Consider the following 16,662-nt stretch of genomic DNA (forward strand, 5'->3'; position numbering starts at 1 on the left):
AAAGAAATGACCAGTTTAGCCAAGTTAGAGTAATGTTTTACACTTGTAATAAATGACTATCAGGCGATGCTGGTCTCCGTTCGTCTTTTATTTAGGTTCTTCTCCGCACCCCCACTGGCCTCTTCCTCGGACCAGTGTTGTCTCGCTTGCGCCCCGCGCACGCTCTCTCTCCCTCTCCCGGACCAGTCCTGTCTCGCGTGCGCCCCGCGTATGCTGTCTCCCTCTCGCTCTCTCTCTTGCCCGCACACTCCCCCGTTAACTACCCTATTCCCGCACTCCGCACACCACTGGACGACGGCGTGCAGAGGTCCTTCGGCCACGTGGCCGATGGCGCGGATCCCTCTCACCACCCAACGTGGCTCAGCCTCTTAGATCCCCAACTGCCCCGATCTCTTCCGGGCTCCCACTTATATACATTCCCCCCACGTGACCCTGACTCCTCCTCCTCCGGATCCTCAGATCCGGCCTTCCCATATTATCTCTCTCTCTCTCCCGCTGGCTCCGCCCCCATTCACGTCGCCCCCATTGGAGCCGAGGCGAACGGTGGCCCCTCCCACACGCCCCGCAGACCAGGCTCCGCCCACCAATACCCCCCGCCGTGTGATTGGACCCGAGCCCAGCAACAACCCCATTTACGCTCACATTACATACTGTTAAACACCACAGCAGCACAAATTAAGATATTCAAGTGATTGTAAGTTATCAAGCTCCTGCTTCAGTGGAGCCATTCATATTATTTAGCTATGTATTAAACAGTGGGGGGAAAAAGTATTTGATCCCCTGCTGATTTTGTACGTTTGCCCACTGACAAAGAAATGATCAGTCTATAATTTTAATGGTAGGTTTATTTGAACAGTGAGAGACAGAATAACAACAAAGAAATCCATAAAAACGCATGTCAAAAATGTTATAAATTGATTTGCATTTTAATGAGGGAAATAAATATTTGACCCCTCTGCAAAACATGACTTAGTACTTGGTGGCAAACCCCTTGTTGGCAATCACATAGGTCAGACGTTTCTTGTAGTTGGCCACCAGGTTTGCACACATCTCAGGAGGGATTTTGTCCCACTCCTCTTTGCAGATCTTCTCCAAGTCATTAACGTTTCGAGGCTGACGTTTGGCAACTCGAACCTTCAGCTCCCTCCACAGATTTTCTATGGGATTAAGGTCTGGAGACTGGCTAGGCCACTCCAGTACCTTAATGTGCTTCTTCTTGAGCCACTCCTTCGTTGCCTTGGCCGTGTGTTTTGGGTCATTGTCATGCTGGAATACCCATCCACGACCCATTTTCAATGCCCTGGCTGAGGGAAGGAGGTTCTCACTCAAGATTTGACGGTACATGGCCCCGTCCATCGTCCCTTTGATGCGGTGAAGTTGTCCTGTCCCCTTAGCAGAAAAACACCCCCAAAGCATAATGTTTCCACCTCCATGTTTGACGGGAGGGATGGTGTTCTTGGGGTCATAGGCAGCATTCCTCCTCCTCCAAACACGGCGAGTTGAGTTGATGCCAAAGAGCTTCATTTTGGTCTCATCTGACCACAACACTTTCACCCAGTTGTCCTCTGAATCATTCAGATGTTCATTGGCAAACTTCAGATGGGCATGTATATGTGCTTTCTTGAGCAGGGGGACCTTGCGGGCGCTGCAGGATTTAAGTCCTCCATGGCGTAGTGTGCTACCAACTGTTTTCTTGGTGACTATGGTCCCAGCTGCCTTGATCATTGACAAGATCCTCCCGTGTAGTTCTGGGCTGATTCATCACTGTTCTCATGATCATTGCAACTCCACGAGGTGAGATCTTGCATGGAGCCCCAGGCCGAGGGAGATTGACAGTTCTTTTGTGTTTCTTCCATTTGCGAATAATCGCACCAACTGTTGTCACCTTCTCACCAAGTTGCTTGGCGATGGTCTTGTAGCCCATTCCAGCCTTGTGTAGGTCTACAATCTTGTCCCTGACATCCTTGGAGAGCTCTTTGGTCTTGGCCATGGTGGAAAGTTTGGAATCTGATTGATTGATTGCTTCTGTGAACAGGTGTCTTTAATACAGGTGTAGTGGTGATACGCGCTGGGTGTATATGTCGTGTGCCAGCGCGTATGTACGGGTGTGTGTGTGGTGACGCGCGCTGACGGGGAGGAGCAGGCGTCAGTGCGCGGGTGGGGGTAGTGCTGCTGATTGGCTGTGTGCCGGTGACGCGCCCAGAGGGAGTGATCGGGTAGCAGCGCGGTGTGATTGGTCGGAGAGTGGAAACACGCGCTGAGCGGAACCGGATCGTGGGGATAGCGCGTGGGGATTGGGTAACGGAGGAGCGGTGCCGACGTTGAGGTCCGCATCCGCTCCGTCTCCCGGGAAGAAGGGGTATATAAGGTGATGCACAGAGGAGCAAGGGGCAGAAGTGGAACCATCTAAGAATGAAGACGAAGGTGTAGAGATAGAGCCCGGAGAGGAGAGTAATGGAGAGTAGAAGAGAGTAAGGTATAGTGTGTAGCCAGCGAGAGAGAAAGGTCTACACGAGCTGAGTAAGGTATAGTGTGTAGCCAGCGAGATAGAACGGTCTACACGAGCTGAGTAATGTATAGTGTGTAGCCAGCGAGATAGAACGGTCTACACGAGCTGAGTAATGTATAGTGTGTAGCCAGCGAGATAGAACGGTCTACACGAGCTGAGTAATGTGTAGTGTGTAGCCAGCGAGAGAGAACGGTCTGCACGAGCCGAGTATGCATACGGTGTAGCCAGCGAGAGAGAACGGTCTGCACGAGCCGAGTATGCATACGGTGTAGCCAGCGAGAGAGAGGCAAAGTCTACACGAGGCGAGAGAGGAGAGTGTAGCAGAGGCGCAGAGTCTACACGAGGCGAGAGAGGAGTGTAGCCGAGGCGCGGAGTCTACACGAGGCACAGAGAGCCGGCAGCACAGAATCCTGAGTCAAGAGAAGTGCGGTGTGAAGAAGAGAGGCCACGCGTTGTATTGTTACAAGTCAAGATTTAATAAAAGAAGTGTGTTCCCGTCAAGGAGTTTCCTGCCGTCATTTTCCAATACTTCATCTGGCGTCAGAAGTGAAACGGGCTTCCAAGTATGGAGACGAGGAAGACCCGTAGGACCCACGGGATTGACCGCGAGGAAGACCTGGACGACTCGGAGCCGCTGGTGGCGGGGGGTGAGGAAGAGGACTTGCCCACGCTGCAGGGTCCGTCGACGGCGCCGGCCGAGCGACCGGGGACAGACACCGGGCTTCGTGAGGCGCACTCCCGACTGGCGGAGCTGCTGCTCGCCGCCGCGTCCATCTTGGCGGAGATCAGCTCGTCGGGAGGAGCGGGGACGGTGGGGGACATTTTACAAGGTCGCCCCGCAGATTCCCGCCAAAACGAATGGGGGATTCCCGCCATTGCGCCTGGGCCTACTTTTGGCGGGGACGGCGAGCGCCACGTGGTGGTGGGTTCCCAAGCGCGCGCATCGACGTCATCAGCGCGCGAGGGGGTCCGCCATCTTACGTCTGCTGCTGGAGCCGCCATCTTAGACACCGACGGACAGGCGGAGAGGAACCACGAGGCGGATGACTTCATTTTTCAGCAGCGCCTGCCCACGTTGTCAGCCTTCAAGGCGGAAGGCGGAGACTGGGGCCAATTTCAGCGAAGGTTTTTGGCGCATCAAGAGATGTCAGCGTGGTCCGATGCTACGGCGCTGCGGGCATTGCCCGCCATGCTGGACGACGATGCGCTCGCGGCCTTCAGGGCTGCACGGAAGTCGGACCGCTCCACGCTGAAGGATGCGCTGGGTTTGTTGGCCAGGGTCTACGGGCCTCCCTCTACATGCCGCCATCAGTTCTACGCAAGACGGAAAGCGGCCACGGAGACCGCGCTGGCCTATCGCACGGCGTTGCTGGCTCTTGCTGATGCTGCGTTCCCTCGGATGGACGAGGAGGGCCAAGACGCGATGGTTTTGGAGCAGCTGCTCAAGTTGGCGCAGGACCTGGGGGTCCCTATCAACACAGCTGACGACATTGATATTTCTTCTTTGAGAGTCGCCACGAGTATTCAAGCGCACGAGGCCCTACAACGGAAGCAAGGCGTTGGTTGCAACGCTGCTGTCGTCGCAGCCCCGGGGTTGGTGGTCGCCGAACCCCAAGTCGTCAGCCCACGAGAGGAGGCGTTCGCCACGGGACGACCAGGGGACTGGAGGCCGGGGGCCCGGTCGCCTCTGCGATCGGGCCGAAAGTCGGAGCAACCAAGATCTACTCCGACCCTCGTCACGTGCTATAACTGCGGCCTCCGGGGCCACGTGGCGTCCGGGTGCCGCGCTCCGCGGCAGCGCGCCATAGGAGCTCGGCTGGACGACGACCGAGAGCCCAAGTCATCTCTACAATCCCCGGCAAGTCGCGGCACCTCACACGCTCGGCCTGTTTATTCGGCACACATGGGACGCCGCGTTGCGGCGGAGGAGGGCCGGTTAAGGTTCGGGGATTCGGTTCGGCGAGGGGGGTTCGGCCGGGACCAGGGAGACATTGAATGGGCGGAATTGGGGCATAGAATTGTGGCTGCTTCGGCGGGTTCGTCCGTTGTTACGGGATCTATTGATGGGGTTGAGATTAGGGTGTTAGTGGACACGGGGGCATCGGCAACTATTATATCGGACCTCATTTATAATATTCTTCCAGTCCAATGTCGTCCGCTGCTTCCAGTGGATGTGCCATTTTACGCCGCTAATGGGGGATCGTTGGGCATTATCGGTCAGGTTAGGGCGTCCATTTGCATTGGAGATATCAAATTATCGGGACCCGTTTTCGTTTCGTCTTCTTTGGCAGTTCCGTGTCTTTTGGGCACTGACTTTTTGGCTAAAATGCCCATTAAAATTCTTATCGATCAACGATGCATTGAACTGCCATCGGGTCGCCGGATTTCATTTTTGACGGGCCCTACTGACATTCGGACGGCGTGCGCTACGATACAAGCGGTGGCGACGCAGACAGTGCAAGTGCCCCCGGGTTCACAGATGTTGATTCCCCTCCGGTTGCGAAAACCATGGGTGAGGGAGGCTTCGGGACAGAGTATGCTTTTGGGTCCTTCTAACAAGGCTGTCGGGGGTCTTGATTTATCGGTGGCTCACACTTTGGTGCGGGCTGACAGGGATCCGTTTGTGATGGTTTTGAACGCGGGGTCGCGACCAGCTGTCATCCCGCAGGGCACCGTGCTGGCTCACGCGGCGCAGGTTCCTGGGGATGATGGGTTGGTTGCGCAGGTGGGCTCGAGCCCCGCGCGGAACGTTGAGCCAAGGGAAGACCTTGAGTGGGTCCATTCGTTATGTGCCGCCTCGGACGATTTGTCGGCGGCGCAGTTGGGTGCGCTGCGCGAGTTGCTCATTGAATTCTCTGATGTATTCAGTAAACATAAGTATGACATTGGGTGCACGGATTTGTTGCACCATCACATTGAAACGGGCGATGCGGCGCCGGTCAGGCTAAATCCCTTCCGACTGAGTCCCGTGGAGAAGGAACATGTTCAGTCGGCTGTTAACGATATGCTAGAAGCCGATATTATTTCACCCTCCTCTAGCCCGTGGGGAGCGCCTATTGTGCTGGTTAAGAAGCAGGACGGGTCCCTGCGATTCTGCGTTGATTTCCGTCGCCTGAATAAGATCTCTGTGGCTGACGCGTATCCGCTCCCCAGGATGGATGAGTCCCTCGATGCATTGTCTGGTGCGCGATATTTTTCGACTCTTGATTTGTTATCGGGGTTTTGGCAGTTGCCGCTCGACGAAGAGTCGAAACCTAAGACAGCATTTCGGACTCCAGGGGGGCTGTTCCAGTTTAACCGGTTACCCATGGGACTTCACTCCTCTCCAGCGACGTTTCAGCGACTTATGGAGCTGGTTTTGTCGGGCTTGCAGTGGGATACATGCTTGATTTATATGGACGATGTCATTGTTTTCAGTAAAACGTTTGAGGAACACCTCCGGCGATTGAGAGGGGTGTTCTTGCGAATGCGATCGGCTAAGTTGAAATTTAAACCGGCCAAATGTCACCTCCTTCGTAGGTCCGTTAGATACTTGGGTCACATTGTCGATTCTTCGGGGATCTCCACCGATCCCGCGAAGACGGATTGTGTCGGTTCGTGGCCGACACCTACGTCCGTTTCCGACGTGCGTAGTTTCATCGGGTTTGCTTCTTATTATCGGCGGTTCGTTGAGCACTTCGCCACTATTGCAAAACCCTTGCACGCTCTAACGGCGAAGGGAGTGAAGTTCAAATGGGGACCGGAGGAGGAGGCCGCGTTTCGCTCCCTCCGGGACGCCTTGGTGGGTGCCCCACCCTTGTGTTATCCCGATTTTGCCAGTCCCTTTTTGCTGGACACGGATGCTAGCAACACGGGCATTGGGGGGGTGCTATCCCAAGTCGTTGGGGGTGTCGAAAGAGTTGTCGCCTACGGTAGTAGGGTGTTGTCTCCGGCGGAGCAGCGCTACTGTGTCACCCGTCGCGAGCTGCTTGCCATTGTTTTTTTTGTGCAGCAGTTTAGGCCATATCTGTATGGTCGTCACTTTATAGTCCGAACGGACCACGCGGCGCTACAGTATTCATTGAGGGTCGCCCAGCCCTCGGGCCAGTTGTCGCGTTGGTTGGAAGTCCTCCAGGACTATCAGTTTACGACTACGTACCGTAAGGGGTTGCGACACACGAATGCCGATTGCTTGTCGCGGTTGTTGCCTTGTGATGAATGCGCGTGTTTGTCGGGATCGGCGCGCTGTAAACCGACGCTTGCGGGGGAGATGGGGGCACTGGCTGCGACAGCGGGCGCACCGAGTGGGGATGATTCCACTGCCTCTCAGGGTCGGGACTCGCTGCTCTCGCTGTCGCTCAGCGAATGGGGCCGCCTCCAGATGGCGGACAGCTCGCTGCTAGCATTGCGCCGCAAGGTTGGGGGTCCCGAGGGGGACCAGGAGCGTACCGGCTCCTATGTACTTGAGCGGGGCGTGTTATTGAAATGGGACAGTTTGTCCCGGCGGAACGCACTCGTGGTGCCTTCCGCTGTGAGGGGGAGGGTTGTCTTGGCGGCACACGAACGCCTCTTGCACTTGGGAGTTAACAAGACGCTTGCCCTGCTTCAGCGTGACTATTACTGGCCGGGAATGGGAAGTGATGTGGTGCATATTCTGAAGGGGTGCGTTGAGTGCGCCAGGCGTAAACCACCGGCCGTGGCAGCTAATCCACCGCTGCAATCTATTCAGGTCTCGCGTACCAACGAGCTCGTTGCACTCGATATTTTGGGGCCCTTCCCAGTCACGCCGAGAGGGAATAAATATTTGTTAGTGGGGGTCGAATACTTTACCCGATGGCCTATGGCGTGGCCTCTCGCTAACCAGTCGGCAGCGGCTGTGACGGATGCCTTCGTCCAGGGCTATGTCCTGGACAAGGGGGCTCCCGAACGCCTGCTGACCGACCAAGGTAAAAATTTTTCGAGTAAATTGTTGCAAGAGGTGTGCGATCTGTTGGGTACCAAGAAGGTGCGTACCTCCCCGTACCACCCGCAGACTGACGGGATGGTGGAGAGACTCCACAAAACCTTGACTTCCATGCTGTGCCAGCAGGTGTGCGAGGCACATGTAGATTGGGACCTGCAGGTCCCGGGAGTCCTTGCCGCGTATAGAATGGCCCCCCATGCAGCTACGGGGTTTTCCCCATTCTATTTGATGTACGGTCGGGAAGCTGACCCGCCAATAGAAACGCAACTTGGCCTGTCCGCTCCACGAACTAATTCTAATTTGGCAGAACATATTAAGTTTAATATTCATAAGCTGACAGAGGCGAGGGAGGCCGCACGGCTTAATTCGCGGGCTCGCCAAGTTGCTAATGAACGGTTGCGGGCACGGAAGGTGTCCATGCACGAATGGAAACCAGGTGACAGGGCCTGGCTGCATTGCCCTCAGGCACCCTTGGCTACGTCGCCTAAATTGTTGAGACCGTGGAGGGGACCCGTGGAGGTCGTGCGCGTTGCACGGCCCCAGTGCGTTCAGATAAAGTGGGGAGGGCGCCGGTGGTACGTTCACCCCTCCCGACTGAAACCGTTCTCGCCTCCATATGGCCTCCCCTTGTGTCGTGATGGCCGGGCGTGTGACGTGACCGGCGACCCAGAGGGGGAAATGTCTCTGCCTGATCCACACGTATTGTCGCCTGATCTGCTCCCAGGTGTCTCGGAACTGACAGCTGCCGATCACCGGCGGCCGGATCTCCGCGGCGGGGCCGGCCCTTTCAGGCCCGTTCCGCGCCGTCTGGAGCGGCCGGAACCGCCGGACGGTCGTCAGTGTCCCGCCCCATACGATGGACCAGCCAGACGGACTCGCGCCAGGTCGTGCTACTTTGCATGACCTGCCTCGTGAGGAGTCGGGGCAGTTGGAGCGCCTCGTCACTGCGTGTAGTCGCAGGGACGTGGGGCGCGTTCGTTTCGAATTTGCTCGTATCGTGTTATTGTTGACTTTTCGCGTTCATTGTCAATCTGTACATAGTTATTCTTGTTGTTGTTGTTGTTGTGTTATGTTACGGGGCACACTCGGGGGGTTATGGGGTTTTTTTTTGTTGGTTGTCGTTTTATCGTCGTGGTTGGTTGTTGTTAGCAGCCGGGCCGGCTGCGAGCTATGTGGGAGGGGGTGATGTAGTGGTGATACGCGCTGGGTGTATATGTCGTGTGCCAGCGCGTATGTACGGGTGTGTGTGTGGTGACGCGCGCTGACGGGGAGGAGCAGGCGTCAGTGCGCGGGTGGGGGTAGTGCTGCTGATTGGCTGTGTGCCGGTGACGCGCCCAGAGGGAGTGATCGGGTAGCAGCGCGGTGTGATTGGTCGGAGAGTGGAAACACGCGCTGAGCGGAACCGGATCGTGGGGATAGCGCGTGGGGATTGGGTAACGGAGGAGCGGTGCCGACGTTGAGGTCCGCATCCGCTCCGTCTCCCGGGAAGAAGGGGTATATAAGGTGATGCACAGAGGAGCAAGGGGCAGAAGTGGAACCATCTAAGAATGAAGACGAAGGTGTAGAGATAGAGCCCGGAGAGGAGAGTAATGGAGAGTAGAAGAGAGTAAGGTATAGTGTGTAGCCAGCGAGAGAGAAAGGTCTACACGAGCTGAGTAAGGTATAGTGTGTAGCCAGCGAGATAGAACGGTCTACACGAGCTGAGTAATGTATAGTGTGTAGCCAGCGAGATAGAACGGTCTACACGAGCTGAGTAATGTATAGTGTGTAGCCAGCGAGATAGAACGGTCTACACGAGCTGAGTAATGTGTAGTGTGTAGCCAGCGAGAGAGAACGGTCTGCACGAGCCGAGTATGCATACGGTGTAGCCAGCGAGAGAGAACGGTCTGCACGAGCCGAGTATGCATACGGTGTAGCCAGCGAGAGAGAGGCAAAGTCTACACGAGGCGAGAGAGGAGAGTGTAGCAGAGGCGCAGAGTCTACACGAGGCGAGAGAGGAGTGTAGCCGAGGCGCGGAGTCTACACGAGGCACAGAGAGCCGGCAGCACAGAATCCTGAGTCAAGAGAAGTGCGGTGTGAAGAAGAGAGGCCACGCGTTGTATTGTTACAAGTCAAGATTTAATAAAAGAAGTGTGTTCCCGTCAAGGAGTTTCCTGCCGTCATTTTCCAATACTTCACAGGTAACAAGCTGAGATTAGTAGCACTCCCTTTAAGAGTGTGCTCCTAATCTCAGCTCGTTAAGCCAGAACCTGGGAGCCAGAAATCTTTCTGATTGAGAGGGGGTCAAATACTTATTTCCCTCATTAAAATGCAAATCAATTTATAACATTTTTGACATGCGTTTTTTCTGGATTTTGTTGTTGTTATTCTGTCTCTCACTGTTCAAATTAACCTACCATTAAATTTATAGACTGATCATTTCTTTGTCAGTGGGCAAACGTACAAAATCAGCAGGGGATCAAATACTTTATTTCCTCACTATACTTTTTCAGTGAAATGGGACCCATATCATAAAGACAGGGGCCTTGCCTGTTAAATTGTCTGTTTACAAACAACGATTCAAGAGCCTGATATTGCTGAAGAAATACTTTGTCAAAACTGGTCCAGAGTTTGCTTGTCTTGAATCATTATTGATGAAATAATGCACTCTCAGAAGATCGTGCTGCTGATGGGTTGTGTAAGCAAGACCTTACAAAATAATTACGTGGAGACGGATATATAAAGGATACATGTTATCTGCTCATCTAATTTGTTTGTAAAATAACAGGTTAATAAAAAAAACAAGCAGGTTTTTTTTACTGAAGATCTCGATGTTACCAGAATTTTTTCGCGCAATACTTTTTCGTTTTAATTAACCTGTCACTAATCATAGTTGTACGATATTGGCGTATTATGATTGTGTGTAATATTGCAGTTGCTAGGTGATTTTATTTTCCGTACCTCTGTCAGCTGGCTGAGTCGTGAACTTTCTACATACGCATCATGTCATACTTGTGCGTCTCTAGAGCAATAATGGCCAATTGCAGGTCGAGTGACATAAGTACAAAAACATTGGGATGATCAATTACAATTCATCAAGCTGGGTGATGAACAGTCCTCACCTATTCTGTGCCGAGTTTGGCGTACCACAGGGATTCGTCCTCAGGCCCTTCCTATTTTCAACATGCGTCTCTCTGATCGCCGATGCCATCTCATTGCATGGCATCAAGTTCCATCAATATGCTGATGATACACAATTGTATACCGCAATGAGGTCAAGGTTCGATATGGAGAGCCTGGGTAACCTCGAAGATTGCACACGAGTGGTGTACATGTGTTTTGCACGAAACGAAATGCTGCTTAATTTTGAAAAATCGGAGGTTCTGCTGGTTGGCACGCAGGCTCGGGCAAAAACATTTGTGGGAGGATCAGGTGTGGTCGTCGCAGACTCCAGGATTCAGTTTCTAAAGAGCCTCGGCACTATACTCGACCAGTATGTCATTTGATCACCACGTGTAGAATCTAGTGCAATTTTCATATCAGTGCTCTGACACATTCGACCACGATTCAGTCATGACATAGCCAACAAGGTGGCTTGTAGCATAGTCTCAACAAGGCTCCGTTACTGTAACCCACAAATTTACGGGACGTCTGGTAAAAACATTACCAAGCTGTAGCATGTTCAACACTATTTGGCACGTTGTGACGGGTACTGCAAAATCTGGCTATGTCCGCCCAGTGCTCGCCAAGCTGCATTGGCTTCCGGTTCCTGAACAAATATATTATAAGGTCGCACTCATTACACACAAAATGGTTGCCAAAAATGAACGACAATACTTTATTCTTTGGTTCTTTCGGTTAAGTCACGTCTAAAGATAAAATAATAAATTAAATAATAGCATATTACGACGTTTCGATTGCAACACAAGCAATCGTCATCAGGCATAAAAGAAATAGCAACAAAAATCTAACTAGAAAACTATAGACAGACATACAAGCAGACAGACATCACAAGGACACACAGAGAGAGGACACATCGGCACAAAGAGAGAGGTCGTTTCTGTGACGGTGCCTTAAATATAGAGGGGGGCGGGGGCGGAGAGAGGGAGGGGGCAGAGAAAAAATTAGCATATCAATGAGTGGACGGCAACGTGATGCTGCTGCAAGTAAGATGACGACGCGGCACGGCACGCAAGCTTGAAAATCAGGAGAAAGACACACTAAAATTAAATAACCTAGTAAAATATCGAAATGTAATGTAATGCAACACAGAGAGTCGGTCAACATACAATTAACGCATAGCCCGGTTGATTACGTATTTCAAAGATTGCTAAGTTAGAATTTAAGTGTGAAAATTCCAAAGAGAGGATCCAGGCAGAGAGAACAGACAGCGGTAAGCAAGATGACGACGTGGTACGGTATGCAAGCTTGCGTACCGTACCAAGCTTGCTCACTAATATGGCTGCAACATTCATATGCAGACAAATAATGCATATCCAAGTTCATATTTTCCCGTTGGATTCTAATCGGGAAAAATGTATGTCTATCATCGGTAGCCCCTTGAGATTCGAGAATGATGTCCATTGGGTTTGGTGCTGGCTTTTTGAGGTGGCTGAGGAGTCCAATTCTGGATCGGCAGACCCTTGGGCATCGGGGGCACGCGGTCCTAGATGGTCCTTTTTCTGTGTATCCTTGTGGTCATACAAGATGGATGGAAACTCACATATCCCAGTTTATAAAGTGACTGCATTCCAGATGCGAGTTGGCAGTCTCATCACAATCTGCTTTGTCATGTGACGAGGTAGAGACTGTTGAGTGTGCACATGTATTTATGCGATAGACATGAATGGGATAAAAACATTTTTTATTGCCATTGAGAGCCAAGGTAGGGCTCTGTTTTGGTCAACTGGCCTTCAGCTATTTATGGGAAGAAAGAACTCACAATAAATAACAGTAAGAGTACACATTTACAGTTATATATTTTATGTATTTAACTTGTTATTTTACGTGTAGGTTTTTTTGAAAGCGGCAACTTGGTAATTTATTTATCTTATATATAAAAGTCTCTGCGCGCTTACAAGGGATTTGGCTCTCCTATGGTGGGGTATATGTGGAAAAAAAATTGCCAGGCAGCACGCCCTAAGCCCCGCGGTGGGAATAGGCTATTCCTTTTTCACGTCCGTCACCTTTAAATTAGTTGAATTAGCTATTTAGTGGGATTCCGATATATTTATTTATTGCGCGACACCGGTCGTACCAACTCACGCCAATTGGGTGGGGGGGGGGCGGACCCTGCCAAGTGATGCGTGTTCGGTCGAGCTCGTGGGGGACATTTTCTTTTACGCGTTTCGCATGCAATGAATAAACATACAACGCTGCGGCTATTTCTTCACAGTGTCATGTCTTCTTCGCCCCCCTCCCAACACGTTGAGGACAGTTAATACTACAGAGTCCGTAGATAATAATATTATAGTGCTTAGATAGCATTATTATTGCACGGGCGGGGGGATGGTGGGGGGGGGTGCGGGGGTTGCGGCCCAGCCCCCAGCCTGGCAACGTGCCACCTCCGCCGCCTCGGCAATGTAGGCCAGAACGGGGGCTCCGCACGGGACAAGGCCTCACCACGGCTATGGTAAGTACAAATTTCCTTGCTTCTTACGCTAAGAACTCAGGTTCATTGCTTACTATTATGAAACAAATACGTTTCCAGATATTACTATAATAATATTTGTGTGCACATAAGAACTCTGGTTCATTGTTTACTATGATACAAATAGGTTGCCAGATATCACTATAATAATGTTTGTGTGCAGATTAGAACTCACGTTCATTGTTTACTATAATGAAACTCATAAGTTGCCAGATATTACAATAATTATGTTTGTGTGCACATAAGAACTCTGGTTCATTGTTTAAAATTATCAAACTAATTAGTTGTCCGATATTACAATTATGTTTGTGTGCAGATAAAAACTGAGGTGCATTGTTTACTATTATGAAGCTAATAAGTTGACAGATGGTCTACTGCCAGTCTGTCATGTGGCCTGCTGCCTGCTGCCTGCTGATTAATTTACGTCAGTGCCCTGGCACTCTATTATCTATGCTGCTAATTTCGCTTTTGCCCATTATCAGTGTATGCCAGTCTATAATCTGTTGCCTGCTTCTTTACCTCATTCAGTGTACTGCCAGCCTTTCATATCCACTGTTTTCTGCTTTTTCAGCTTATGTCGACTGTAGCAATGCTTATGTCATTTAGTCGGCGTACTGGCAGTCTATAATCTAGACTGTAGCCTGCTTCTCAACTTACCTGTGTGTACTGCTGCTCTTTAATGTATACTTATTTCAGCTTATTTCTTCAAAAAATTTCTATTCTTTCGATTGCTCACGTCACGCTATTTACTGATACGTAGTACTGCGATGCTGATTAATATGTTAGACTGCTATATACGTAGGACTTTCTTAGTTACAGCCCATTGAATTTCGTATATCGTTTTGTTACATTGGTGGGAAGATCACCCATTTTTATTTTCCAGTACCGCACCTTTACTTTTCACCAAAGCAGGAAGCACGCAGGGAGGTTCAATGCCCCAAATATTGTTCACCTTGCTTTCTTACGGTGGGTGAGGAACATTGTGAGAGAGACATTGTTCTTCCATACCAAGAAAACACCATCGCACGATTTCCCGACAATAACAGAGCATACGATGCCCTACAAAAACACATTTTCCTATTGCAAGGCCAAAATGGGTAGCACGTCAAGATTCCTCCAATTACAAAGCTGCAGGACAAAGACATCCTCACAATACTGTCTCCTCTAAATAAAATTATATTCCTTTGTGATCATGGACAGAGGAGGAAACGACATATTATTGTGCGCCAACCTCTTTCACCAGTATGTTGTCGATGAGTATGCCAACATTGAGAGTGAGCGCCTTCGGGTGCAACCGCAACAAACAAAATATGAACAGAGAACATCTTAAAGCGACGACGCTCAACAGAAACATCCTGGATCAACCAGCAAATCTTCCAGAAAAAAAACACTGTATTACAATACTTGTGCAAAAATCCCAGTGTGATGCAAGTCAAACAATAAAAACCACAAGACAATTTAGATTAAAGTTATCAGGCCAACTCTGCACTTCCGCAAGAAACATGGCTTAACCATATGTTTTCGAAATCACCAAAATAAAGCTATGAAAATAATGTAACAACAGTAATCATAGGAATTGTGATTAAAATTTGTGAGTGAGTGTATCACGGTATCCTCCCCGCCATCATGGCCTCCTCCACGCCATCACGGCCTCCTCTACACCATCACGACCTCCTCCACGCCATCACGACCTCCTCCACACCATCGCGGCCTCCTCCACACCATCGCGGGCTCCTCCACGCCATCGCGGCCTCCTCCACACCATCGCGGCCTCTTCCACGCCATCCCGGCCTCCTCCACGCCATCACGGCCTCCTCCACGCCATCACGACCTCCTCCACGCCATCACGGCCTCCTCCACGCCATCATGGCCTCCTCCACTCCATCACGACCTCCTCCACACCATCACGGCCTCCTCCACACCATCGCGGCCTCCTCCACGCCATCACGGCCTCCTCCACACCATCGCGGCCTCTTCCACGCCATCACGACCTCCTCCACGCCATCACGACCGCCTCCACACCATCACGGCCTCCTCCACGCCATCGCGGCCTCTTCCACGCCATCGCGGCCTCCTCCACGCCATCACGGCCTCCTCCACGCCATCACGGCCTCCTCCACGCCATCACGGCCTCCTCCACGCCATCACGGCCTCCTCCACGCCATCACGGCCTCCTCCACGCCATCACGGCCTCCTCCACGCCATCACGGCCTCCTCCACGCCATCACGACCTCCTCCACACCATCGCGGCCTCTTCCGCGCCATCACGGCCTCCTCCACACCATCGCGGCCTCTTCCATGCCATCATGGCCTCCTCCACTCCATCACGACCTCCTCCACACCATCACGGCTTCCTCCACACCATCACGGCCTCCTCCACACCATCGCGGCCTCCTCCACGCCATCACGGCCTCCTCCACACCATCACGGCCTCCTCCACACCATCGCGGCCTCTTCCACGCCATCACGGCCTCCTCCATGCCATCACGACCTCCTCCACACCATCACGGCCTCCTCCACGCCATCGCGGCCTCTTCCACGCCATCACGGCCTCCTCCACGCCATCACGGCCTCCTCCACGCCATCACGGCCTCCTCCACGCCATCACCGCCTCTTCCACGCCATCACGGCCTCCTCCACGCCATCACCGCCTCCTTCACGCCATCACCGCCTCTTCCACGCCATCTCGGCCTCCTCCACGCCATCTCGGCCTCCTCAACGCCATCACCGCCTCCTCCACGCCATCACCGCCTCTTCCACGCCATCACCGCCTCTTCCACGCCATCACGGCCTCCTCCACGCCATCACGGCCTTCTCCACGCCATCAACGGCCTCCTTCACGCCATCAACGGCCTCCTCCACGCCATCATCGCCTCCTCCACGCCATCACAGGCTCCTCCACGCCATCCATCGTCTGTCCCTCCGATGGCTGCACGCTGGAGTTCGCTGTCCAAAGACAGGATGTCGTCGTCGTCGTCGCTGTGTCTGTGTCTCTGCTGTCCGAGTGTGATTTGTCTCGGCCGGCTTGTCCGTCTCGTTCCTCCCTCTGTCGGGACAACTGGCTGCCCTGCTGACGGTGAATCACATGCCTTAGGACAAGTCTACATAGTTCATCCCAACAATCCGCAGTGCTACTTTCTCCCAATGCTTCTCCATGTTGCCAAAGGGCACTAATATTTCCAAGACCTCTAAACAGTGGAAGGAGTTGTCTGTCAAACATACAGGGAAGCTTGCAATCTTCGTGCAATTCTTGCGCATGATCACCATCTTCATTAACCTATGACAGAAGCTTCTGTTGGGCAGTCCCCTTTCCAACTGACATTGCTCTTCTGCATAAATCTTCAAGTTTGCAGCCCATCTAACCCCATGTGACTGGAAAAAATACAAAGAGGGCATGAGTGAGGACATCCTCCACGGAGATCAATGGCAAAATACAAACCTCGACGTCAACTTTTCTGATGTCATCTTCAAACAGGCCCTTCCTCCTTTTTGACAAACTGCACTCCATTGGTGGAAAATACCTCGCGTCTATGGGACTACCAACGCCCTACAGGGACAACCTGCATGCCCTTGCTCAAGATA

At 52.1% G+C, this 16,662-nt stretch overlaps 1 protein-coding gene across 1 annotated transcript in view; it reads left to right on the forward strand.

The window, feature by feature from the left end:
• Nucleotides 1-2,732: 2,732 nt before the first annotated feature.
• Nucleotides 2,733-16,662, forward strand: part of LOC144726833 (uncharacterized) — a 38,151-nt gene continuing 24,221 nt past the window's right edge. Inside the window, exon 1 of the mRNA XM_078605787.1 lies at nucleotides 2,733-6,591. Within this exon, the coding sequence (XP_078461913.1) occupies nucleotides 3,075-6,591 (3,517 nt within the window). The 5' untranslated portion in view covers nucleotides 2,733-3,074. The remainder of the gene's footprint in view (nucleotides 6,592-16,662) is intronic.

This window comes from Lampetra planeri, chromosome 24 (genome assembly GCF_965212315.1).
Source record: "Lampetra planeri chromosome 24, kcLamPlan1.2.h2, whole genome shotgun sequence".
NCBI classification, from domain to species: domain Eukaryota; kingdom Metazoa; phylum Chordata; class Hyperoartia; order Petromyzontiformes; family Petromyzontidae; genus Lampetra; species Lampetra planeri.